At 42.3% G+C, this 27654-nt stretch overlaps 1 protein-coding gene across 1 annotated transcript in view; it reads right to left on the bottom strand.

The window, feature by feature from the left end:
* Window positions 1-27654, bottom strand: part of KALRN (kalirin RhoGEF kinase) — a gene marked incomplete at both ends in the record, with an annotated part of 437411 nt that overhangs the window by 150737 nt on the left and 259020 nt on the right. Inside the window, one exon of the mRNA XM_079539220.1 lies at window positions 16871-17062. Coding sequence (XP_079395346.1) covers window positions 16871-17062 — 192 coding nt within the window. The remainder of the gene's footprint in view (window positions 1-16870; window positions 17063-27654) is intronic.

Here is a 27654-nt window from a genome sequence, read left to right on the forward strand (position 1 = left end):
TAAAATTGCACCAACTGAGCAGGCAATCTGCCAGCAAATCCTAATGACTCCACCAGAGTGACTATTTTCTGTGCCATGCCTGCCCCATTAACCCACATTCTGCTGGTACATTCTGCACGGTAGCTGGGAAGCACGGGAGCAGGACCCAGCATCGCTGCCCTGGGAAATGTCAAGGGATGTGGTACTGCCGAGCTGAGGAGCAGCAAAGCAATTTGCCTCCAAGGGAGTGAGAGGTACACATAAGCAAAAGCCAGACGTTGTGTGGGGGTGGCAAAGGAGCTGGTAAAAATGTCTCTGTTCAGAACGAGATGCACTGGATCCCCATCCTACGGGATTTCTTCTGAGACAGCGAATTCTGAACGTCCACATAAAATGGGAGGAGGAGAGAGATGCTCTGAGCCCCAGCTGTGCAGGCTTCTCCCAACAAGGGCCAAGCCTAAGGCTATCACCCCAGTCTAAAGCAAAATAATCAGCATCAGAACCTGTTCCAGCACTGCTGGTGGTATCAGAAAATAGTGAGTCTGGTTCCCCACGCTCTGTCCCACCTCTGCTCACAACTCCATCCTGGACAGACTCATACCACTTCCAAAAACATGTTTAAAAACACTCAATTAATTTGAAAGCTTTTCAATTACCTTATCAGCTTTGAGTATTCTGGGTGAACCCTTCTGTTTATAGTCGTATAATCATAATTGCTACACTACTGCTGGCCTAAAATGGAATGTCTTTGCTCGGTTTATTCACATATTTTCACTTTCTCAAAGGAAAGGCATGATATAAAAAGGCAAATATTAATACAAGAAGCAAATACAGTTAGGTAGTCAGGCTTGTGTAATAGGTGAAAGAGTGAAAGCACACTGAAAGAACCAAAAGGAGAGCTTTTCCATTTGTGAGTTCCAGGTGCTGAGCTCTGGGAAGCCACCAGAAAGAAAAATGTATTAAAGCCTTTATCTCTGAGTCACATTCAGAATCATCCCAGCTTCAAGTTGATCCCTGCTTCCACTCAAACAGCATGGACAGCTGGACTATAACAGGCAAGGAGCAGGTTTGGGGGAATATTAATTTTCTCTGCTTATCAGATCTTCAAGTAATAGAGCACTCTGTACATACAGAAGTGAAAAATGGCCATGTATATGAATCATTCTGCTTCAAAAAGCCACTCATTTTTTTTTCATTTCTTGCTGATTTTCATCTTTTTTTTTTTTTTTTTTTTTTTTTGTTCCACTTAAGATAACAAAATAAAGCTCAAGGAATTTCTACTACACAACTGCAAGGGAAATCAAGAACTTGTTCCACTTTGGGCAATGTGCAGATCTCTTGAAATAACCACATTGGAAGCAGCAGGGAAGAACTTTCTCAGCCCCCCACTAAGACTTCAGAGGAAAAACCCTTTTTTGAAAGCATCTCCAGCACCTCCAGCACCAGCCAAAAGGATTTGGACTTTGAAGATCCTGCGTCAATTTTGAGTATGCTTCTGCCTCAAAGCAGTTTTGGAACACTTAATAACTGCACTGTACTCACCTGGAACTGAAACACTTATGAATGTTACAGAGTACTTGAATATAAGAGCTCATATTAACTTCAGATGTTCCCATAAATGACCTCAGATTGTACGGATTTGCATAATAAAAGCTAGATCAGAATCTAGGTCATCCTTGACTCAAGGCCTTTAATCCTTTAGACTCCACCAATCCCTGGAAAATCCTAATACAAAGAATCAGCCAATATTAATAAGATTAGGAAGATCTTTCAGGAACAATTTACAATAGGAAACTGATGCAAAAACCTCCCATGTTATAAGTTATAACTGACAGCACCTGAAATAAATTACCACCAAACACGTTTGTGAATGCCACAGAAAGAGGAGATGAACTCCATGTTACCGCAGCACCAAAGTCAGAAGAGCTGTTAATCATGAATCAGAAATCACATCCTGGCTTGTTCCTGTTGGTCACAGCTCAGAAAATCAGTCCCTTCTAGTGCTTGGTGTTTAATTCCAATGCAACTATTGCTGTTATTTTTTAAATCCTCACCATTAAAACCCCAAATTATCAGACACCTTCTCTTAAACAGCTTAGACTGAATGTAGAGTTCACATTTCTGCTGAAAATTGATACATGACACAGGACAACTTTTATGTCATACTTGCAAAACCTGACTTTTCCTCTTCTCTACTTTCCTCTTTCATTCTTTGCATGAGCAGAATTGTGAGCACCTGCCCATTCCCATACATGTTCCAACTTACTCCTATTCACTCAATTCTGTAAAGGATGTGTGTGTAGGTGCATGCAAACATTTCAAATACCAACACGGCATTTCCACATTCTGCTGTAGTGACTTTTACTTAGCTTGACAGTGATGCACGTGTCCAGTACAGATCATTTCTAAATTGTATTGCTTGACACATCCAAAGACATAGAATCTTGTAAAACAAAGAAGAAAAACTCAAAAATGTATATTTTTCAAATTGATCTGTGCTTTGGCTAATTGGATTCAGAAATACTAATGTATTAATGGTAGACCCTGAATTAAGTTCAGCAGAGAGATCCTGCCACATATTTGACTCATACAAAGTAAGTCAGTCTACAAACTAGTTGTCAGGTACACTAAGGTAAATATCTAACCCTAAAATGATCATTATGAGGGGACTCCAAAATGGAGGCTTTATTTACCAAGGTAACCATGGCTTTAAACAAGAAAAACAGTTCTCTTATTACTAGGCCTCTGGAAGAGTGAAAGCCCCTTCTTTTGAGGAAGCTTTTGGGGAAGCATCTGGCACTTCTCTTATGCATTGTAGCAACTTCTTTGTCTTCCTTGGCATGAAACATAGGCAGTTTCCCTCCACCCAAGAGACAATACAGCTCTTTATTCTCAGCCATTTTTTCTGATGCAATACCCTTCATTTTACTCAAGTACTTAATGAGACCACTTACTGGAGGTTTGAAGGACATCTGTGCCTGTTACCTAGAAATTAATGCTTCTGATTTAGAGCAAGGGACCACTTAAAGTAAAAAAAAAAATCTGAAAACTAGAAAGATTACTGAAAAATCTTGCCTGCATGTTTGGAATAACTATTAAGAACGTAGCGTTTACTGCTATTTGCAAATGCCACTGGTGAGTTTTAATGCCCTCCCAAAACAATTTACAAACACTGCATAACAAGAGAAAAGCAAAGAAACAGTCAATTCAACCCATGAGAACTACCAGTGTGCAACATTTTTGCTACTTCTTCCAAACAAGGGTGTTAATGGAAACACGCAGCTCTGCAGGGTATATGTTTTACTCCTTTACACCATCAGAGGAGTGCCATGTGTTGCAGAGCATGTCACAAAAGGATGTTTAAGCCAACTCAGTAAGGTGAATGTTCATCATGGGAACCACACGTAGAGCAGAACTGGAAAGAATTCTGTGAAATATTGGACTCCCTCTCCCCATCTGATTTGCACTGCTGTCACTCCATGGGTCCACATGAGCATGCACAGATCCAAGGGCATGTTGAGTAAAATAAATTGAGTTCTTCCAGAGGGAGATGTTTATCACTGCTATTTTCCTCCCCTTTTAAGTGAAGCATCCATAAAGCCATTCTGAGCAGTGATATCTGGACTCACTGTCCCTGCTGGTTTTCAAGAAAAGGGGAGATATAGCACTGAGAGACATGGTTTAGTATGGGTATGGTGGCGATGAGCTGGTGGTTGGACTCGATGATCTTAGCGGTCTTTTATCACCTTAATGATTCTATGAACTTTTTCTACCTTGATTTCTCCCCACCAACATGGTGGAGAAAATAAAAATTTCCAACTTAACTGATTTTCAGCAGTTGTTAATTACTCACACTTAGCATCCAGGGTTGCTGAAGTGATGGTTGATACAAATTGAGAGTGTACTTCAACAACATTTTCTTAAGTCTCAAGGGCATGTGCAAGGTTTGATAGGAATGTCAATGGAAACAAGTAAAACAACACATGTAATGGTGAGCTGTAATGTGACCACATGCCACCAGTCAGGGGTCACATGATGGCAGCACACCTAATAGAATGTGACAAGAAGGGATATGACCAGACGCTACATATGAAACATTGCAATATGTGACTTCCATGGTAAGATACAGCTGATGAAATCCTGCTGCAAGACATAATGTCACATATCTCCAAGCTGGTTGGGAAGAAGCGGTGAGTAGAAAGAAAGGGAATGTTCTGTGAAGAAAAAAAAAAAATCTGATATTTTCCTAACTTCTTTCTGGCTTTTTCCCCTCACCGTCGCCAATTTCTTGACATTCATCCTTGGCTTGGCTGCATCTGGTACTTCTGTATGCTAGTACTTTTTAATTAGTAACCTTGCCTATGGCAAAAGGATTTGCAATGACTAAACATCTGATCCTTTTTCCAAGTCCCACATGGACCAGATTGATATAGCACAAAACAATCTCCTCTCAAGGGAAACACAATTTGGGTAGCTATGCTTGTATCAGGGAGTGTGTAGATCTTCAGCCCAAGGTCATGTACATGTAGTTCACGGCCTATCTGCTCTAGGAGAGGAGTTGGTTTATTACAGAAGAATCAGTTGTACATGTTCTATGCTTCTACAACCATCATGAATTGCAAAATCACGTTCACCTTCCAGTATAATTTTAATATGTTACTTGTAATTATGAATCTGGATGTAATTAGCTGCAGTAATTTTACAAAGCAAATCAAATTTTGCATATCATCACATTGATACATGCTTGGAGAAGTTCTTCCTACATCAAAAGATTTATTCAGATTTACATCCATGTAGGACAGTATAATTTGGTGCAAGAGGAGCTTTCCATAGCTGCAAACTATGCTCCGCAAATTCAGCAGAATACTTAAACAGATACACATACCATTAGGTTTTCCTCTAAATTTATCTCAAGCGGAGTTGCACTACATCTTTCTTTTGTGCTTTTTCTCACTGTATGACTTGCAGTCTTAGCCCTGATTGGAGCCCTTTGTGCAACTTCTTGCTCTACGCTCTAGGAACCTTAGAAATAAATCACTTGTGACAATTCTGAATCATTCTGCAACTTGCTAAGAATTAAACAAACTGCGTGACCTTTTTCTAATCAAACAGTCCTATTGAATCCATCAGCCTGTAACACTACATCAACATTAACCATTTAAAACTCGTTCTAAAGACTCCATTGCACACATACATACACATAAGGAGCAACAGAACATGTTTTTTGAGTGATGAGTGAATTACAGGAGTGTCTCTGTAAGGCTTTGATGAAGAGTACCCAACTCACAAATTGTCAGGGGCACTGGCTGCTCACTCTGTTGCCTTCATATCCAGCAGCAAAAGCTGGAAGCCCACATGATGAAACTGGGAGAAGCCCGTCTTCCACAATATAAGGCAATCAGGAAAATATGCTATATAAAACTATAAAAACATTCTTAATGAGATTATGCCCTTTCTATCTAATGCCTATATAAAATGCCTTCTATCTGCTGCATGAGTCACTGCTACCCGGAGAGCGAGGCATGGCTGAAGCCACAGAAAAGCATATGCAAGGATTCTCCAAAGCAGATATTTGATTAATGTGAAGCAATCAGTTAAAATATTGGTGACTGGCCTGAAAAATATGGATGTCAACATGCAACTGAAGTGCAGACTGTCTTGGCGGATAAGAGGTTGGCCCTGAGCTAGCAGTGTGTTCTGTGGCCAAGGCCAATGGTATCCAGGGGTGCATTAAGAAGAGTGCTGCCAGCAGGTTGAGGGAGGTGATCCTTCCTTCTACTCTGCCCTGGTGAGGTGCTCCTCAGTTCAAGAAAGACAGGGATCTCCCAGAGAGAGTTTAGCAGAGGGCCACAAAAATGACTGGGGGACTGGAGCATCTCCCTTAGGAAGAAAGGCTGAGAGACCTGGGGCTGTTCAGCCTGGAAAAGAGAATGTTGATGGGGAATCTCATAAATGCTTATAAATATTCAGAGGGTGGGAGTCAAATGGATGGGGACAAGCTCTTTTCAGTGGTGTCTGGTGACACAACAAGAGGCAATAGGTACAAACTGGAACATAGGAAGTTCTATATGAACATGGGGAAAAACTGCTTTAGTGTAAGGATGACAGAGCACTGGAATAGGCTGCCCAGAGAGGTTGTGGAGTCTCCCCTGGAGATATTCAAGACCTGGCTGGATGCTTTCCTGTGCAATCTGCTGTAGGGAACCTGCTTTAGAAGGGGGTTAGACTGGATGTTCTCCAGAGGTCTCTTCCAACTTCTCTTCCATGTGTCTGCTCGAGCTCTGCTGCACGTTGGGCTTCCTAAATTTGGTCCATGTGGCTGCATTTGCAAGCATTTAATTCTCATTACCTTGATTGTACCTCACAACTTTTCCAAAGGAAGAAGATCACAGATGGCAGATTTTTATTCAATAGTGGTTTGGCCATGCTCCAAACTCCTCTGCTTGAGAGTGCAATGTACTGCCAGGATACCAAAGCTCTCTCCATTCTTAGCTTCATAATCCTGCATGAAGAAACCTGGCTTCTGGACAAGAAATGGACAGTAAAGAGGGAAACCCTGCACCACCCCAGCTATCCTGGTTCTTTGAACTCAGCTCTGCTAGCACTACAGACAAGATTTAACACTGCAGAGAAACCACCCATGAAGCAGTGGCTGGTGAGTTCATTTTGGTCCAAGTCACAAGACTGTGTTCTGGAGCTGGGAGAGGAATTTGCTCCTATTTCTTGCTTCATGGCAATTTCTTGCTTCATGGTAATAACCCAGAGTTAACTTTTATAGTTCACACAAAAATGTTTTTTATTATACTAGCAGAGCCCTCTTATAGCCCCAATTATCAGAATCATAATGGCAGGCTGGCAACTACAGGAACACACCTATCTTCTCTGAGGGATCTGTCTTCCAAGCCAAGGACAACACATATACATAGACATTACCAGGATGTGACCAAACTTCACTGATTCACCTCCCAGCTCCTAAGAGGTATAAATTTAAGGTTTGATATTTTTCAGCCCTGCCATGAGAGAAGGAACAGACATTTTCACAGTCTGCTTTTGTATGCTGCTTTAGAAACCTCAGCTAGGATTTTCATACAATTGAAGGAATAAAACATGCAGTTTTTCAACAAGATGTGTTCTTCATTCTAACCATGAAAAATGTTGGGATGTGAGATGCCCAGTCTATGTGTATCATATATGCAGAGAGTTAGTTTGGGTCATTCTAGCATTTTATGCTTTCATTGTTTTAAAATCTGGCCCTAGCATAAGAAAAGCACCAAAATCACTGACCAGGAGGGCAGTTAAAGAATGAAGTACATAAGGCAAATACTTTGTAGGAGCCATGCTCAGAATGACATCTTTTCAGAGCTTCTAGAAGTTGCCAGCAGGTGGAATTGCTAAACTGATCATCCTCTTCATCACAAGTCTGCATTATCTGATGGGCAGTTGCTCTGAAAAGTCAATATTAGCACTTAAAGTCAAACAACCAATCATTAAGTTCAGTAACATTAAATGTGAATCCTGGGTCAATTTACAATGAATGTCAGGATTATACAATGTACTCCAGATCAACTGTCACGTTTATTCCATGATTAACTTTGATTCATTCTGTCAACTCTTCCAACTAGAGTCAACAGCTGCCCAGCGAGCCTCCTGCTTCCTGACATGACACAAGAGCCAAGCCCAGTCAACATTAGTGACCAGCACTAAAATAATCTCCTAATCATGATATACAATCAAAGCAGAGAGAATTTAATTCCACAGCCCTTGATTATCAAGGAAAAATAGGTTCACAGTGCTTGCAGTAACTCCCACAACTCACTTGAGGAGCCCCAGTGACATCTGTGGGGTGACCAAGGTGACCTGTTGAACACAAATAATTCAGGTCTACATAGGATGCTGCTGGATACTTTTTTGTCCAGACATTTCTTCTCAGTTTCTCATGGCCTTATCAGACAAGCTGTTCAGAGTGAAACTTTCCACACCAGGTATCTGCTTTAGGCTGAACTTGATGAATTTTGAGGTCAAAGATCCAGAATGAGAGGAAGGCGTAAGAAAGAGTAATTTTGCCTGTGTTGAATAGGAGTCTTGTTTCTGCTTCATGAGATGCTCCAGGCACTCAATGCTTCTAACCAAGGGTTTGAAATGTTGCAGGGTTGTGCTTGATGTCAAGAACAAGTATTATGTCATCCCTGTAAAAATCTGCCCAAATTTGGTCACTTAAAACACCCTTGCCAAATTCCAGTTGGAACATGTTCAGTAAGAACCTGCTAAGAGTTTGGCAGTTCAACTTTTTCAACATGAAGTATTTTCTGATTGTGCTTATCTCCCCATAGTTGGTGAGCCAGGTAGTGCTGGCAGGCTCCACCTGGAACTGCAAGCACTGAGCTCCGCTCCTACTGCTCCTCTGGCCTCCCAAGGGTCAGCATCGCACAGGACCTGAACCTGCCTCTGCTTCTTCTACTGCTGTTAGCTGCTGTCTTGCAGGACTCCAGGCACAAAGGTGGGAACATGAAACCCACTGAAAAATGAGAATTTTAGAGGTAGTAAGATGTGCTTTTCACAGCTTGAAGAGCTATGAGGGTTTCACATGACTGCTTCGTAGTTCAGGTGAGACTCATGTTCTATAAATTGATCTAAAACAAAATGTTGACAGTGTCCTTTCATGTCTACATTTTTATATGTGGAATGGTAATGTTTCCCTCAGAACCATAAGTATAAAGCTGTGAGACCAATGTAAAATACTAAGATTCAGACAAAGAATTACAAGATGTTATTATTTGCATTGTGATTCAGGGTGTGGTCTTATCACATCTGCACATTTTTCTCCAGGAGACTCAAAAACTATTCTCTGGAACATCAAGTATCCCACCACTAATTGATTCAGATCTGAAATAAGAACCTGAATTCAATCACCCTTAATCCTGAGAGATGTGACTCAGGTACAAGTCTGTTGAATGCATTTATCCCACTGACAATAATTTATAACTTTACCCTGCCATACTGATAATTGGATTTGATTCCCAAGGTAGCAAGTTTCTGCTCACGCTGTCAGGAATGCCTTGGCCCAAAAAAGAAAGAAAATGTCAACTATAAACTAAGAGAGCATAATGAATGCTGCAGGACAGTGGGACATGACATCTCTTATAAAAATGACAATATGAAATTTACATCACTCATAAGTTATGATACTAACAGTCACTAAGGGGACAGCTCTACATTTGTGTCACTAAAATATTTTTGCCATATCAGAAAATCATCATTTCAGACTACTGCACATATTCATGACAATTAAAATAACCCAAACAATCAAAACCATCCTGAATTATTGGTTTGCTTAATTGATAGTCATTTTCATATTCCTTCAGCTGAATGTCACTGCTTAGCATGAAGAGTCCTCTCTCTTATGATGCTTTGACATGAAATGAGCAGTGATTCAAGTCTGTTGGGGGTACAAAAACATCCTCACAATTCTAATTTTAATTGCTCATGGGGTGTCTGGATTTAAATTTAACTCAGTGCTATGTGTTGCCCTGAAGAAATTATAGCAAGGAAGATTTCAGAAAGAAACATTCATTTGTTAAGAGAGCTTTTCAGAAATGGGAAAAGCCAAAAGTTTCTCAGATTCTTGGAATGCTGGTTGTCACATGTGGGGATGCAGAGGTGGGCAGAGTACAGGGGAAAGTGTGAGAAGCTCACAGCCCATGCACTCAGTCACATCTGGGAACCACTGCATCACAAGTGTAATTCATCTGTGCTGGGAAGACATGTTTGTTGCAGGAAGATTGACTGACTGATGATAACGTGGGAGCACTGCCCCCAAGCTTGCCTAAAGTGAGGCGGTCAGCTCCGCGTTTAAGGACTGCCTCCTCCAAGAAAGAAAGGAGAGTGGTAGTTGTTGGTGACTCTCTTCTGAGAGGAACAGAGGGTCCAATATGTCAGCCTAACCCTACCCATAGGGAGGTGTGCTGCCTTCCCGCGGCCCGGGTCAGGGATATTTCTAGAAAACTCCCCAGCCTTATCCGCCCCTCTGATTATTATCCTCTATTGATAGTTCAGGCTGGCAGTGATGAGATCCCTGTTAGAAGCCTGAGGATTATAAAAAATGATTTTAGGAGACTGGGGAAGTTAGTTGATGGAGCAGGCATACAAGTAGTGTTTGCCAGTATTCCCTTGGTGGCGGGGACGAGAGCTGAGATGACCAGGAAAAGCCATCTTATAAATGCATGGCTGAGAGGCTGGTGCAAGCGCAAAAATTTTGGATTCTTTGATCATGGGGAGGTCTACTCGGCACCTGGCCTGGGGTCTGCTGATGGGAATTGCCTGTCTCCAAAAGGGAGACGGATACTTGCCCAGGAGCTGGCGGGACTTGTGGAGAGAGCTTTAAACTAGATAGGAAGGGGGAAGGGGATAAAGCCAGGCCTGCTAGAAAGCAGACTGGGGAAGTGGTACTGGGATTAGGTAAGAGGCAAGGGGCTCAGCTGAGGTGCGTCTACACTAATGCACGCAGCATGGGCAACAAACAAGAAGAGTTGGAAGCCATTGTGCAGCAGGCAACCTATGACCTAGTTGCCATAACAGAAACATGGTGGGATTGCTCCCACGATTGGAACGCTGCAATGGATGGCTACAAACTCTTCAGGAAAGATAGGCAAGGAAAGCGGGGTGGCGGTGTGGCTCTCTACGTTAGGGAATGCTTTTACGCTACTGAGATTATGACTGGGGACGATAACGTTGAATCCCTATGGGTAAAGATCAGAGGAAGGGCTAACAAGACAGGCACCCTGGTGGGAATCTGTTATAGACCTCCAAATCAGGATGAAGAGACAGACGAGGTATTCTATAAGCAGCTGGCATGAGCTGCACAGTCGCCTGCCCTTGTCCTCATGGGGGACTTTAACTTCCCTGACATATGCTGGGAGTACAGCACAGCACACAGGAAGCAGTCTAGGAGGTTTCTGGAATGCGTAGAGGACAACTTCCTGATACAGCTGGTCAGGGAGCCCACGAGAGGAACTGCCCCACTAGACCTGCTGTTCACAAACAGGGAAGGTTTGGTGGGAGATGTGGAGGTTGGAGGCTGTCTTGGACAGAGTGACCATGAAATGATAGACTTCGTGATTCATGGTGGAGCCTGGAGGGGGAATAGTAAAATTGCTACCTTGGACTTCAGGAGGGCGGACTTTGAATTGTTCAAGGGACTAATAGGGGGAGTCCCCTGGCATTCAGTCTTAGCAAGTAAAGGGGTCCAAGAGAGCTGGTTGCTCTTCAAGAAGGAAGTCTTAAGGGCGCAGGAGCAGGCAGTCCCCCTGAGCTGCAAAGTGAGCCGGTGGGGAAGAAGACTGGCGTGGATGAATAGGGAGCTATTCTTGAGGCTCCGGGAGAAAAAGAGAATCTACCGCCTGTGGAAAGAGGGACAGGCCACTCAGAACGAATACAAGGAAGTCGTTAGGATGTGTAGAGGTGAAATCAGAAAGGCAAAAGCCCAGCTTGAATTTAACCTAGCCACTGGGGTGAAAAGGAATAAGAAACTCTTTTATAAATACATTAACAGTAAGAGGAGGACAAAGGAGAATATCCACTCTTTGCTGGATGAGGCTGGGAATGTGACCACTGAGGATAAGGAAAAGGCAGAGGTTCTGAATGCCTTCTTTACATCTGTCTTTAAAAGTCAGACCAGTTATCCTCAGGATACTCCTCTCTCTGACCTGGTAATCTCGGCTGGGGAGCACACTAACCCCCCTGTGATTCTGAAAGAAACAGTCAGAGACCTACTGCTCCAACTGGACTGTCACAAGTCGATGGGGCCAGATGAGATCCACCCAAGAGTGCTGAGGGAACTGGTGGAGGTGATAGCCGAGCCACTTTCCAGCATCTGTCAGCGCTCCTTGTTGACTGGTGAGGTCCCAGAAGACTGGAGGCATGCCAACGTGACTCCCATTTACAAGAAAGGTCGTAAGGAGGATCCGGGGAACTACAGGCCTATCAGCCTGACCTCGGTGCCAGGGAAGGTTGTGGAGCAGATCGTCTTGAGGGAGATCATGCGGCATGTGCGGGATGAGCGGGGGATCAGGCCTAGCCAGCATGGGTTCATGAAGGGCAGGTCCTGCTTGACCAACCTGATCTCCTTCTATGATCTAGTGACCCATCTGGTGGATGAGGGAAAGGCTGTTGATGTGGTCTACCTAGACTTCAGCAAAGCCTTTGACACTGTCTCCCACAGCATTCTCCTGCAGAAGCTGGCAGCCCGAGGCTTGGATGGGTACACTCTTGGCTGGGTGAAGAGCTGGCTGGAGGGCCGGGCACAGAGAGTGGTGGTGAATGGAGTCAAATCCAGCTGGCGACTGGTCGTGAGTGGTGTTCCCCAGGGGTCGGTGCTGGGGCCTGTCCTCTTCAATATCTTTATTGATGACCTCGATGAGGGCATCGAGTGCACCCTCAGTAAATTCGCAGATGACACCAAATTGGCTGGAAGCGTGGATCTGCCTGGGGGTAGCGACGCCCTACAGAGGGATCTGGACAGGCTGGAGAGCTGGGCTGAAGCCAATAGGATGAGTTTCAACAAGGCCAAATGCCGGGTCCTGCACTTCGGCTACAACAACCCCAGGCGACGCTACAGGCTTGGGGCGGTGTGGCTGGAGGACTGCGTAGAGGAAACGGACCTGGGGGTATTGATTGATGCTCGGCTGAACATGAGCCGACAGTGTGCCCAGGTGGCCAAGAAGGCCAATGGCATCCTGGCTTGCATCAGAAACAGCGTTGCAAGCAGGAGCAGAGAGGTGATTGTTCCCCTATATTCAGCACTAGTGAGGCCGCACCTCGAGTACTGTGTCCAGTTTTGGGCCCCTCACTGCAAGAAAGATATTGAGGCCCTGGAACGTGTTCAGAGGAGGGCAACAAAGCTGGTGAGGGGTCTGGAACACAGGCCATATGAGGAGAGGCTGAAGGAGCTGGGAATGTTCAGCCTGGAGAAGAGGAGGCTCAGGGGGGACCTCATTGCTCTCTATAACTTCCTGAAGGGAGGTTGTAGTGAGCTGGGGGTCGGCCTCTTCTCTCGTGTCATTAGTGATAGGACCAGAGGGAATGGCTTCAAGCTACGGCAGGGGAGATTCAGGCTGGACATTAGGAAGTATTACTTTTCAGAAAGGGTGGTCAGGCACTGGAATGGACTGCCCAGGGAGGTGGTGGAGTCACCGAGCCTGCGGGTGTTCAAGGAAAGACTGGATATTGTGTTGAGGGACATGGTTTAGTGGGAGCTATTGGGAATAGGTGAACGGTTGGACTGGATGATCTCTTAGGTCTTTTCCAACCTTGGTGATTCTATGATTCTATGATTCTAAGATATTTAGAATATTTCTGTAAAGACCATGTCAGTAAGACTGATTTTTTCTACTTAACTCTCCCTTTCACCAGCTCTGTCTCAGTAGATTAATATATCAAGAAATAATGAGTATTTGGGAAATGTAGATGAAAAATACAGCCAGTCTGTAGTTTCTTGCATTTTTGCCAAAAAACACTGAACCAACTGTTTATTAATTTCCAAGGACATAAGAGAAGCAGTTGCAAATCGTTTAAGGAATGGTTTTCTTTAAGAATTACAAATGTTGAAATGAATAATGATGGTTATATTAAGTAATTAATAGTGCCTTGTTGAATAATACCAAATGTCAGGTGTTAAACATACCAGCATGCCAATCAAACTGTTCTCTCCTTGCCACAGGACACTCCCAGGTGAAGGGTTTAGATGGGCAGAATACAGTGCAGTATCAGGCCAGTGCTGCAGGTCAAAGGCAAGGTTAATCAGGGAGGTATGTGTTGGCACTCCAACTGGAATACCTCCTGGTAAAACAGCAGCGATGGATCTCAGATGTTCCCCTATTTTACTGCTGCAGCAAAAGGATTTCTTGCCTTGACATCTGCTAGAATTTAAAGCCGACTCCAAACCATTCCTTTAACTCAACTATAAACTGCTGTTGACTCAAAGGGAATTTCGCTTGATGAATTCTACTTTTAAAACTGGAGTCTAATGCTATCTAAAATGTTACCTAATACAGTGGATTTATTTTTATGCAGTTTCAAAAAACAAGCATAGATGGTGCAGATCTGGTCTGTACAAGTGAATAAAGCAGAACCTGCACCCTGTCCAGCCCAGCCCTGCAGGCTGGGAGTTCTCATCATGGCTGAGCGCATCTCCTAGTCAGAGCCCAGGGAGAAATAAGTGAGCTCAACTGGTATGAAACAGAAAAAGAATATAATACTATCAGAGGCAAGGTGGAAAAGGAAGGATGTTTGTATTTCTTCATTTTTAAGGAATTGTATTATCTGCTTTTCATGTTGAAGAATGACAATGACATCGGTTAAATTGCCATTTTACAATGTACATGAAGGTCCAAGCAAGGCCAAGTAATGAGTCATTTCTACAACAGCCAATCTATTGCTGTAAAAAAGACAAGCACAGATCCAAATGTGCTCTAAGACTCTCTTGTAACGATTTGCCCTTTTCGCCAGGTCTCTCCATCAGCCTTCAATGACCTCACTTTGTCTGAGGGGATCCCCACAGCTGGCAGACAAATACTAAAACCACAGCAATCTCCTCACATTATTTTTGGCTGAGGTTTTGGACTGTGTGACTCTCACCAGTGCTCTCAAGATGCAGGAATGCATCACTGAAAGAGGCAGGTAGTGACACACAATGAAAAACGGTGAATATGCCAAAAAACAGTGTTTGGCCTTCCCATGAGTGGAAGGGGTGAAGATGTGAAAACTTGCTTCCAACTTCTCTTGCAGAGCTACTGTGCCTCCTCCCACACCGAAGGAGCTGCTGGAAAGCGCAATAATTTTTGCAGCCTCTTTGCACCCAACCCAACAGCTGTTATGTGGCCAGGTGAATGCAGACCTCTGGGTCTAGCCTGACTTTGCTCATGTCCCACTTTTATGTCACAGCTTGCCCATCTGTCTCTCTGTAGTGAAAGAGCTTAGGTACCCAGAGGAATCTGTTCAGTCCAGAACTCCCTAAATGATTGCAGATACTTACTGGGTTTTCCAAAGATACATCACAGTGTCCATCTGTCCAATGGGTGAATGACAATGAGGAAGAGATTTAGGGCTCACTTTCAGTACCTATTAAACAGCACTGATGCTATTACAGAAGACTGGATTTGTTACCAGTTTAAAAATGTTGGCATTTTTATACATCTGCATTTTTATATACCAGAAGGGGGCTCACTGAAATGAGGTGAGTAAGGCTGGCTAGTTCCATTCTGGTTGAAGAACAGCAGAGGTGAGTGTACTGCACAGCAATCCAAAACCATACAGAGAAGCTCTAGTTTCTAAACCCACATTAGGCAACTCAATACCAGTAATCATCAGAAGAAATTTAAATGATAGAAAACATTACATTAATAGCTTCCTAGAGTCATATCTATTTTAGTGTTACTAGTCACCAGCTGCATAGGTGAAGCGAGGTTAATCACAGTAGGAAACTGTTATGAAATAATTTGACTGAGGAAATAACTAATTAAGTTTCCCCTGTGGCAAACCCGTGTAGCTGCAAGTGTGTGAACTACCTGGGAAACAATAGCACTATTCACAAGCTTAAAGTAACTAGTTTTGGGTTTTTTTTATACATAACAGAAGCAGAACAATCATTCTAAGATGCTATGAAAATGTATACCTTCATGTATCAATAGCTTTAACAGGCATAGTGCTGCTTTCTCCCCCTCCACCAATCTATCACCACCAAACCATTGTGTTTATACAGTGTTTGATGAGCAGAAGTGCTGAATGTGTTAATGATGAACACTGGTCTGGACAAGAATAAGGAAAAGAAGCACTCCCAAATATACCCATTCTATTGACACTGGTCATTCTAATGACATTGGTCAATAGTAGGGTATATTTGGGAGTGCTTCTAAAACTGGTCGTTAGAATGACAGAAGACATTGACATTAATGACACTGGTCATTAGAATGGGTATATATGGACTGGACACTTTTAAGATACTATTCAATAAACACAGAAGGAACACATGTGCATACACCCTCTATTTAAGGGTGGTCCCCAACACACTGAAGCTGGCTGCATGCAGCTCATTTGAAACTTGTAAATCAACAAACAAAGCGTAAAGCTTTCGGATTCTGAGAGCATCTTTCTGATTTAATGTACTGCTGCAAACAGATGCTACAGGGCATGAAAACAACCATTCTAACTAATTCCATCTCAGCAGAAAGCCTGTCTTTAAAAGTCACTCATCACTGAATGGCCTTTGGTCTGCAGAAAAAATGTGAAGTATGCTTTAATTACATCCCCAGTGGCCTCCCATCTGACGGCCTGTCCACTGTATCTCTGGTGAGATGGCCTTATCTCTGGGTATTTTTCAATTACACTAAACTGCATTTATTCAGGTCCTCACTGATTCACCGTATTAATATGTGGTAGTTTGCTCTTTACCCGTAATTTTGAAAAGCGAAATCTGTCTCATTAAAAAATGTAAGACTTCCAGTAACACTTAATAATAATGGCTACATTAATTAACATTACATTAAAAGGAGTCTCTCTAAGGATACCTATCACTCTACGAGCATGTGTGCAGTGTGAACATCAACTGATGTGCTTATAAGCAAATTTCTGCTTTGTAACAATACGTTCTAGTTGTGAATTAAGCACCATTTGATTTGTTTGTTATTCTGTCCCTTTTTAGTGTAATATACTGTTTATATTTCTTCATTCACATCTTATTTTCTGTTTAAAACAGCTCATCATATGCATCAAGCAAACCACTGGAAGTCTGGCATGACAAAGACACTTTTTCTGTCACCTGGGTTTTTAGTTTGTGCCCAGAGTCAGCCTCCTGAAGCACAGTGCAAATCGCAGAAAAATTCCCTCATGCACATCTTACCTCTTTGGTGTGGGTATGGAAGGAGACTGACATGTCCAAGAGAAGCTTCCTCTGTTCCACCCTCCGGACGAAGTCCTGAATCCGCACTTCCAGATGCCGGGCTGCTTTATAGATCTCTTCAGGGTCACATTCCCCAGTCTGAGCCAACTGCTCTGCAGCCTCTAAAAGCTTGTCTGCATTGGTGTACGTATTCTACCAGAAAACAAAGCAAAAAACAGAGTATGAGTAATACAACTGTGGCAAGTAAACCCCTTACTTTCAAAGGCACAAGAGCAAGTGATTAATAGAGCTTTAAAACAATAGGAGTAATTCCTACTGGCATTGACATCTGCGGAAGGAGAATGTATAAAGCCATGGAGACTAATCCTTGAGTAGTCATGAAATAATTTCTTGTTTGAAACACACCACCCCAGCCCAGTCCTTCCAGGCACAGCAGCAGGACTGTGCACTTGTTTATTTCCAAGTCCCCTGGAATTTCTCAATGATAATGTAACGAAGCAAGGGGATCTTATCCCCAGAAGCCAACAGTGCCTCACGTGACGCTTGGCTACAAGCTCCATGCCAAGGTCTCCCAACAGCTATCACGTTACAGCATGAAATCATCTTAGCCAGATATCTCAGTCTCAAAAAGCATTTCCCTCTCAGCAGCTTTCATGAGATAACTTGCAAGACTTCCTTCATGTTCCTTCTATATTTTTCCACTTGTCTGTTGTTGTGCATCATATCTTTAAATGGAGTAAGTCTCTTTGATTACCTTGCAGCTACACATGTGCAATGCTCAGATTGCTTTGTGCAACATCATTTCCAGTCTGCCTGAGCCATGTACCTGCCCTCTATTACATAAGAATTTGAACACTTCACCATTCTCAGTAGGTTTACCTCATAGCCACTGCCTTTAAAATATGAGACCTTTCACCCCTAATTTACAGAGTGAAATGAAGAACGCAGAAACCACGTGATGTACCCAAGACATGCTAGACTGGAGGAAGAAGTGAACTCTATTGTATCAAACATAGCTCAGCTTTAAAATTATCTGATTAACCCTCCCCTTTCTCTTTCATGCTTGCAGAAAACAACACTGAATACACCCAAGCATCTCATAAACAACAGCAGAAACGTAACAAGAGTGCAGATCATCTTCTCCATTGCCAGGTGTTAAACACAGTCAGTTCTTGCTGTCACCAAAAAGGTTTCTTCACACAAATTGAGGCCAATACCTCTGTGGTGGTTAATACTTAATAAGGAGAGACAAAGATATCAGCTTAAGGGAGTTTCCAGTGCTGGGTGGGATTTTCAGCAGTGCTCAGCCTTGCCCTCCAACTGCTCCCACTGGGAATTTTAATCTCCCTTTCAATAGAAGCAGAATTTTAGCACTTTCCTTTTTGAAATCCTACTGAGAATTCGCCTCAATTTAAAAATGCATTAACTCGAAATTTATACTTAAAATAAATTTTGGAACTGTGGACGCACATGTACTTCTGAGCATTAAAGGAACGCTGTCAAACATAAGAGCCAAAAATCAAGTCCTGTTGTTCTTACAGAGATAACACCTTGCTGCAGTCAATAGCTGTTACTCAAGAAAATATTGAATATGAAAATGAAATTGCTGGCCTCCAACTGTTTAATTGGGAAAAATATTTCCAGTTATAAAAAGCAGAAAGAAAACAGCTCATTCACTGTTCATTTTCCCGGTTTCTGAGGGCTGACTATAAATACATGGTATTTGCATTTCTCCTTTTGGACTGTGAAGAACATATTCTAGACAGTTTTGTTACCAACAGTAAATTTTTATTCCCTTGCTTTTAGGTCACTGCTATAATGGGTAGGTTGTTAACAGTGGCAAAACTTTTATGTTTTAATAACCATTTTTGGAAACCTCTTCAGCTGAGAATTTGTAAAAAAAATTCCATTTACTATAATCTGAGTTAGGGTCCACTTTCACTTAACAGCATCCTTTCTGAATGATCCTCTTCCAGTAATATTTGGAGCAAATGCCAAAACTTGCACTATTTGTCAAAGTCTACTCTGCTTTTGGCTTTTTCACACATTACCACTGCAACAGCTTAAATATAAGTTCAGTTCCTTAGGGAGAAGGCTGTCCCTTGCTTTTCTGCATAACATTTAGTTTTCTTTTAAACAAATTCACTCTCTTATGGCACAGATTTGAGAGACAAACATCTCTGTGGAAGTGCCGTACCAACTGATGATACCAGTAGCTCCTTTTCAACTCAGAATATTCTATGATTCTATGACAAACTTTCTGTATTTATCTAGCACCTACCAATTTATTTTAAACTCAGCTGAAAACTACTGAGACTTCACTGACTCCAACATGTGAGTTGAAGTGTGGTGATTTCACTAATATAATGATGAGATATAAGCATCCTGGATGGTGAAAAGGGTAGAGGCAGAGCTCCAGATTTTTGGGAAAAATAAAGACAGTGCAGATTAGCCTCGAGGCTCTGGCCACAATACACAGACACTAAAAGATGCAGTGGTTCTGCAGTAGTTCCTTTATATCACACATTCTCCAAAGGCAAAGGGCATTTTCTACCAGGAAGCAAGCTGGATGTGGATGGAGATGCATACTGTGTTTCCCCAGGGAACTGCCAGGCATTGTTTACACATGGCAATGCATCTGCAAAGCATTCATACCTAATTTTGGCCAAAATTACTACAGCCTGGAACACTCCTGTAGTGGACAAGAACTCTCAGCATATTTGGAGTTTGGTGGAATCTTAGCCCACCTTCTTTCCTGTGTTTCTCCACTGGATTCCCAGCTAAGTCTCTGGGTTTTAAAAACAGGTGTAGTTAACCTTAGAAAAAGCACTAATAACTTCATCCCTGCCCTTCCAGAAGGAAGGGTCGGTGCTGAGAGATTTCCAGCTCAGTGGTGCAGATTCAAGAGGCTTAGATACACTTCAGATAAACAACCACAGCTGGGAGTTAACCACAATTGCCTTGACCTCCTGGGCTTGATGTACTCATGAAAGGACTGTCATCTATTGTCAGATGAGATATAAAGATGGAACATGCCAAATAAGCTAGAGGTTAGTTATGTGGTTTTTGTTTTTCTGTTTTTGTTTGTTCTGCTTATTTGCTTCAAGTGCACATAAATAATATCAGAAGTTTTATGCATATCAAACATTTTAATATACAACTATTTCTTATAGGAGCTGTATTAAAACTACATTAAACTTGAGAGCTTCATCCTAGTTGGTAGGATAATTCTGCACTACTTGCCTGCTTCATGCTTTCATGTTTACATCCTGAGCTCCCTGTGTTGCTAGACCTTCAAGTTTCAGAATGGAAACAGCTATAGTATGTGATATTCATTTTAGGTAGAACTGGAAGGCTTTAATCTCTCTTCTGCTTCTTGCAAATAAAAAACATAACTGTGGGAAAGAAATGGACTAACAAAACCCCATCACAATCCTGACCACAATTCAGAGGTTCTTGCCAGATCATTTACTTAAGATGGAAAAAGAGACAAAAATGGTGAAGGGCTCAGAACAAAGTTACGGAGACATTGTACCTCTGGTGCACACAGGAGAGCAAGTTGCACTCCTACCCACAGAAACCACAGCATGATTCACACTCACAAAATGATCATTATGGACCTGACTCTGCATTTCTTCTTTATCCTTATAAACTGTTGTTATTCTTAATTATTAAGTTCAGTCACTGCTATCAGATTCTCTGCTCAGGCCACTGTTAAAAGTTGTTCCAGTTTTCTGTTTAGGTTAAAGGATGTCAGAGACAGGCTTTTGTTGGGGAATTAGATCTTTAGTAATTTGATATTTTAAAACTGAACTGAGTGACCACTGTGAAGCATTCCTTTGATAAATAAATCTGGGTTTAGAGAAGCATCCATCTTCATCAAAATCCCTCCTCCCTCAAGAGGGCAAAGGCTAAGTGCATATGGTGATCTAATGTAAGATGTGCTTTTATTCAGTTTGAGTTTCACGTAATCAAATAAAGACCAATGTTCTTCCTTGTCTTCTATTGCTCTAATTCAAAACAGACCTACTAGGAACCACAGTTGCAGAAATTAAAGGCAAAATATCTCTCTGAGCTTGTTTGCCACTTGCTTTATTAGGACAGGGCTGTTTCCTACTATATACTAGAATGGATACTTTAGACTTTTTTTTGAAAACCACCCAGATTAATGAGGTTTCCATCACCAACTTTAGCAGACTTGGTCTTGCCTTAAACATGACAACTGATCTCAATCTTCTTTTATTATAACTCTAACGAGTGCCTCAGTTGAGTTTATGAATGCAAGCATGTACAAATTTGTGTCCGGATATCAACATCTTTACAATTTCAACAAAATTACTTCTATTCACAGAACTGCAGCCTAATTGCCTACATACTCGAGGCATGAGACCTCCCAGAAAGCCAAAGCCACCTACACTTCAGCACAGCATAGAAACCCCCCACCTCCATCCTTGAAGCCTGTTGCAAAATCCTTCCGCATCTTCTATCACGCTGTGTGATCAAGGAGATTTGACACTACTTTAAATGATTTTTCCTCAAACGTTTTCAGGCTGAGCACCTGTACCTGCAAATCCATTCTTACTCTTCACACTGATATTAGAAGCTTAGCTCCTATCAGGAACAACTACAGATATAGGAAAAGCAAAGTTTGCTTCCATTTTAGATGGCTAGGAGGCCAAATCTAATACCACACTGATGCTAATTACTACTTTACTCCTCCAGTAGTTCTTTTCTTCCTAGACATTATTTAAGCGTAAGGGGTTTTTCAGCATGAATGAGAAAGAACCTGTTTCCAGAAAGCAATATATCACACACCATCCTCACTAACTATCACCAAGAATCAAATACTTTTCCTTGTATTATTATTTTTTATTTATAATTTTCCCTGAGGGTATACATACAGACTGAGACAAATTTACTACTTGAATTCAAAATAACGATATTGACACATTACATCAAATGATGAAACATAGATAGAAGGTCTAAAAATTACCTAACACCTTTAAACAATTAAAAAAGATTAGAATTAGCAGTTGGAAATAAATCAGCCACAAGAATTCTTCTTTTGTCCTATTAAATATTAAGGGCTTACATTATATTAAAAAAAATGTTGCTTATGGTAAATTTTAATCACATACTATTAATCCTAATCAGGAGTGCAGTCACACATCAGGTATAGAAAGTTATTACTACAATCATACTAACGCATTCCGATGTGATCTCAGCTATTACTCAGTGAAATGCAAGTGAAGCACATAGCAAAATAGTGTTTTAAATGCCATCGAGTATCACACATCATATTCAACCTCAGTAAATATGCAAAGCCAGTGGTTATACCTCTCTTTGACACTTTATATAAAAAGGCTGTTTACTTGATACGAAAGCGCTTTTTGTGCTGACAGGGGCATGAATAGGAAATACAACAGATAGGTAGGAGACACCAATAAATATCATTACAAATATTTTCCCCTTTTCCTGCCAACCTACTGATGTTCTGGGAGAACCGTATCTGAACTGCATATTAAAGTGAGATGATGAAATGCTCTCCTTGCTGTTTCAATATTTTATGGATTGAAGGATGTACAAGAATGAGGGAAGATATCTGACATTGATGATTATTGGCCAGGTTTTGCCTTAGCATTTGATCCTTGATAATATCCAAAGGAAAACTCTGAACCTTTGTCTTTGAGAACATTCCTGCACAGGCACAGGTACGTGGGAGTGAGGACATTCCTGCAAGGGCAGCAGAACAATGAAAGCAACATAACAAATGACAATGTAAACTAATTGTGGGGTCAGACATGAAATCAAATAAGTTTTAACAATATCTGATATTATTTAGCATTATGCAGCACCATGAGGGAACCAGTAGAACAGTATTATTACTGCAAAATGACTTAATTGAGTAATTAGGGGAGCATATGAATGAGAGCTGCTGAAGTGATCATAAAGTAACAGAGGCTTTCCAGAGGTGAGAAAAGCATTTTCTTCTGCACAGATGCAAAGAAAGATGAAAAAGGCAAACCATCAGCAGCGAAATGCAGTGTTTTGAAAGCTATTCTGATGATAAACATCATCAGTAAGCCTAAAGGGTCCATAGCAAAGCCCCATTACTTTATGTGATAGCAGCAAAAAGGAAAAGAGATTGGAGAAAAGACATGTGTGGCACCCACAGGTGAGCAGCAAGCTGGGAGAGTACAGGATTGTTTTCCACCCCAGCAGCTCAGCTCATGCCTCTTCTGAGCCCTGCAGACATGAGTGCAATCACGACAGCTTAATCAAGTCCTGCCATTCTTCTGAGTTGAAATAACTTCGGGCATTCCGGGTTTAATATCGTGTTCACAATTTGGAGATTTCAAAGAAACAGGGACGACAGTATTAAATGGCTTTAGACTGTCAGCAGCACTGGGAAAAGTCAGTACCAAATACAACTGGCAGCGCTGCTGTCATGAAAACGGAGGCAGAACAAAGCTTTGAGGGGACATGAATTCAGTAAACTGCCCTTTGTTTCCAGCACCTTGGTTTTTATGAAACCTGCTTTAAATAAGATACCAAGGCATTTCTTCCCCCAGAGCCAGTGCCCATGTCTTAGCTGTGCCCCTCTTTCCACTGATGTAAAGATTGGTTGTAACATCTTTCCTGAAGTACACCTTGGGCAAGGTGGGCTTGTTTACAGAACATGATAATGTTTAACATGAGAAAATACAGCAAAACTTTGTCTTGAATTCCCCAGAGCTTTCAGTTTACAAGTTCCTGAAGAGCCAAATGTGGAGACCAGGCAGGCTAGACACAGCACAGTCTTATACAAGCATCACCTAACAGCTCTATTTTTTTGTTTTACTTTTATCTGTTAGTATGTGACAAACATATTACTACATGCAACACAGGCCACTGTGAAAAGGCACAGGAATTCATCACAGTATCTGATGCTTTGCAACAAACTCTATTTTTCCATAAGTTAAAAGCTGCCTCTGAAAAGCAAACTGATGTTTCTGAAGAACATAAGCAGGAAAAACATGCAGAAGGGTGTGCCACGGCCTTTCTACAGGGTCACTGCACTGCTGCTGCCTCAGGAGGGGTGCAGAGACCTAATTAAAGTTTTGCTGCTGCTCCTTTGAAACACAGGTTGTCTCCTGACAGGCTATGCTGCATCAGGGGGAGAGGAGTGGGGATGCTCTGAGGGAGGGCACCACATCCTGTGATGCTGCTGAGCTGGTGCTACAGGCCAGCACTGCCTGCATGCTCCCTAGACCCAGAAAGAAGCAGAGAGTCCATTGGTGCTCCCCTGGGTCCTTTCTGCTTGCCCACGCAAATCTGGCATGTAGCAAAGATTAGAAAATTGGTCTTTCAACCCATAGGAAACCTCACACTTTGGTACGCTGCCTGCTGGAGATGGAACATGATGAGAAGAAAATGTCAGCACCTCTGTTTTGTCGACAATTTGGACATTTCCATTTGGTGCAAGGGGAAGGTTCCCTGTAAGCAGGACTGGTAACACAGCACCTGCCCATCACTCAGATAACCCCAGTCCCCCTTCCCTGCTCTCTTGGGCTCGGCTGATATGATGGCAAATGCCCCTCTACTATCTACAAGAACAAGGCAGCCTCCCCAGATTCAATTACCACTGAAGGAACTTCATCTCTGTGTTCCAGCTCAGCATCCTTAGGAGTGGGTCAGAGGGATGGTCACCCTGGATTCCGAATCTCACATCAACATTAATTCAGCTCTCCCTCATGGTTTACACATTTGAATTTGTTTCAAGTGAGTAGAAACTGTTCTCTGAATCTTAGCAGATTTATAAACCTATTTTTCACCACTCTCATTTCCATGACACAGATTGTCCGTACAGCTTACCCACCAAATTACTTCTTCAGAGATGCTATGAGAGCAAAATGGACCAAGGGCTTTGTCCTCCCTAAAACTTTCAAAGATGAAAATCTTTTCTAACAAACAGCTAGTGTTTGTAAAGAGGGAAAATAAAAGCAGCTTTCACTCTCTTGGAGGAAATAAACTTTCTTTTTTCCACTTAAACATTCATACATTTTAGAATAGTTTCAGTCAGAACTAGCATCTTTCATGCTCATCAGAAGGAATTCATAGGGGGTGCATTTCAAAAATGTGTTCCTCTGAATGAAATTCAACTCAGGTTAACTATAATCAGAACAGAGATTTAGAAACAGAGCATTTTTGATTTCTGACTATTTGCAGGCCACACACGATTCGAGCTAAATATATTTTAATAATGACTTACAATGAGAGATTTGGTGTACAGCTATATCCCCACCAGAAATCTCAATGCTATAACATTGTATTGATTTCTGGTATGTAGCAGATCTCCAGGAACACAGCAGCCATATGAGATATTGCCTCTGTAGTCAACATCTGCCAATTTATTTCTACTATTAAAAATTCAGCCAAATCCTGAAATCTTTCTAGTGAATTCTTTATTTAATGTTGCCAAACCGTTCCCTCTCCCCATCCAATCCCCCTTCCTCTAAAAATCAAACCTCCACACCATGAGATGGGCCAAGATACAAGACAAAAACAAAAAAACAGAGAACTGTCTTTTGATCTTTGCCTGCTCTTCTGGAGCCCCAGCGTGCTAGACCCCAAGGAGCAGGACTTGGGCACCCACTCCCACTCTGGATGCCAAGCAGGGGCAAGCAGCAGCTCCCCCCTCCCTTCACTATTCCCAGTCCCTCATAATCTCCTTATTTCATGTCCATGTCCTAGCACACAAATCGGATTCTGCTTTGTGCTCTGATATGCCATCTCTTGTCCCACATTTACATGCTGCTGTAAGAAAACTAAATTTGCAATGGTTAAATGACCCAGTGACCCAGTTACCAGCTGCAGAGGGGAGCATACACACCACTGAGCTGACTGACATTTCTGCACTGGCATGGCCACACAGCCCAGGCTGTGCTGGGGGTTTCCTCCTCTCCTGCTGGCAGTCACCGCATCACAGAATCATTTGAGTGAAAAGGCACCCTTAAAGGCCACCTGGTTCAACCCCCCTGCAATGAAAAGGGACACCTTCAGCTCCATCAGTGCACAGAGCCCTATCCAGCCTGATCTTGGACATCTCCAGGGACAGGGCATCCACCACCTGTTCCTGTGCTTCACTAAAATTGTAAGAAATGAAATTGTACAAGAGTTCTCTCCCCTCATAGTATCTATTTCTAAGTCAATATGGTGAGCACTGAACTCCACTTTGGTGTGTGGGCATTGACAAACCCAAATTCTCATCCTCGCCATGGGAAAAACAGCCACCAAAAAGCTGTCAGGTTGACACATGTAACACAATGGCTGCACTTTCAGTTCCCTGATAGGAATGAGTCACAAACACCTTTTATTCAGTGCAGAGCTAATATCACATCGGGGGAGGCAAAAACAGGCTGTGTTCTCCTTTCTCTGCTTAGTTCCAAATCACACTCATGTCACGAGGAGTTACCTATGCTGCCTGGAAAAAACAACCTTGATGCACTGAACAAAACACTTTAATAAAGCAGGCTGCTTCCTAATAGAGCGTGCACTCATTGTTCTGCAGCACAAACTCATTTCTATTGTGTCAGCTGCATGCTAATGCAGGCAACCACATCAGGCAGACACGTGTGCACATCTACTGACAGGTCATGCACACCTCCCGTCTCCGTTCCTCTGGCTTTTCACAAATTCTGCAATTTTTCTCTCCCATCCAAGCTCCATTTGAAATGCAGTGACACAACAAGTTTGATTCTGCTTGTTTTTCTCATGTCAATCTCATTTCCCTCCCTCAGCAAAGGCTGGGACACAAGAGGAACCTGGACTTTTGTATGTGGCTGTGCTCTGAAGCAGACTCGAAGAAAAGATGCCCAAATGTCTCAAACCATATGTTATTTTGATGGTGACACAAGCCAGACCTTTCTTGGGGCTTGGCTATGCAAAGCCTGACCTTGCAGGCTACGCTTATGGAGGGAAATATTACTGACTCAATTACATGCACTGAACCAACAAGTGAATTATTTATATACACAATAGGATTTTTGCCTGCGTTCACACGTGTTATTCTAAAGGCCTCTGTAAACCCACTAATGTCACCTTACTCATACACAGGAGAAACTGTGATTTGAACTTTATTGTAGGGCAACAAATTTTAAAAATAGGTTTATATGCAACAAAATGTTGGTAAAATACTGAGATAAAACATTTGAAATGGTCCCATAATGCAAGTGTTGCTTTTAGACAACTCAAATGCTTGATATCATAGAATCACAGAATCATAGAATGGCATGGGTTGAAAAGGACCACAATGATCATCCAGTTTCAACCCTCTGCTATGTGCAGGTCGCCAACCACCAGACCAGGATGCCCAAAGCCACATCCAGCCTGGTCTTGAAAGCCTTCAGGGATGGGGCACAGCCTCCTTGGGCAACCTGTTCCAGTGCTTCACCACCCTTTGCGTGAAAAACTTCCTCCTAATATCTAACCTAAACCTCCCCTGTCTTAGTTTAAAACCATTCCCCCTTGTCCTATCACTATCCATCCTTGTAAACAGGCATTCCCCTTCCTGTGCCTCCTTCAGGTATTGGAAGGCATGATGAGGACTCCCTGAAGCCTTCTCCAAGCTAAACAAACCCAGTTCCCTCAACCTTTCCTCATAGGAGAGGTGCTCCAGCCCTCTGATATGAGGAATAAGGGGACATCAAGGATTTAATAAGTAATACTAGGTGGTACGAGCCCATTAATGCTGCCAAGTTCTTTTGTAAGCACGGCTCTGAAGGATTTGTGGCTCTGGGGAGTTG

This window comes from Tetrao urogallus (genome assembly GCF_951394365.1).
Source record: "Tetrao urogallus genome assembly, chromosome: 8".
Lineage (NCBI taxonomy): Eukaryota > Metazoa > Chordata > Aves > Galliformes > Phasianidae > Tetrao > Tetrao urogallus.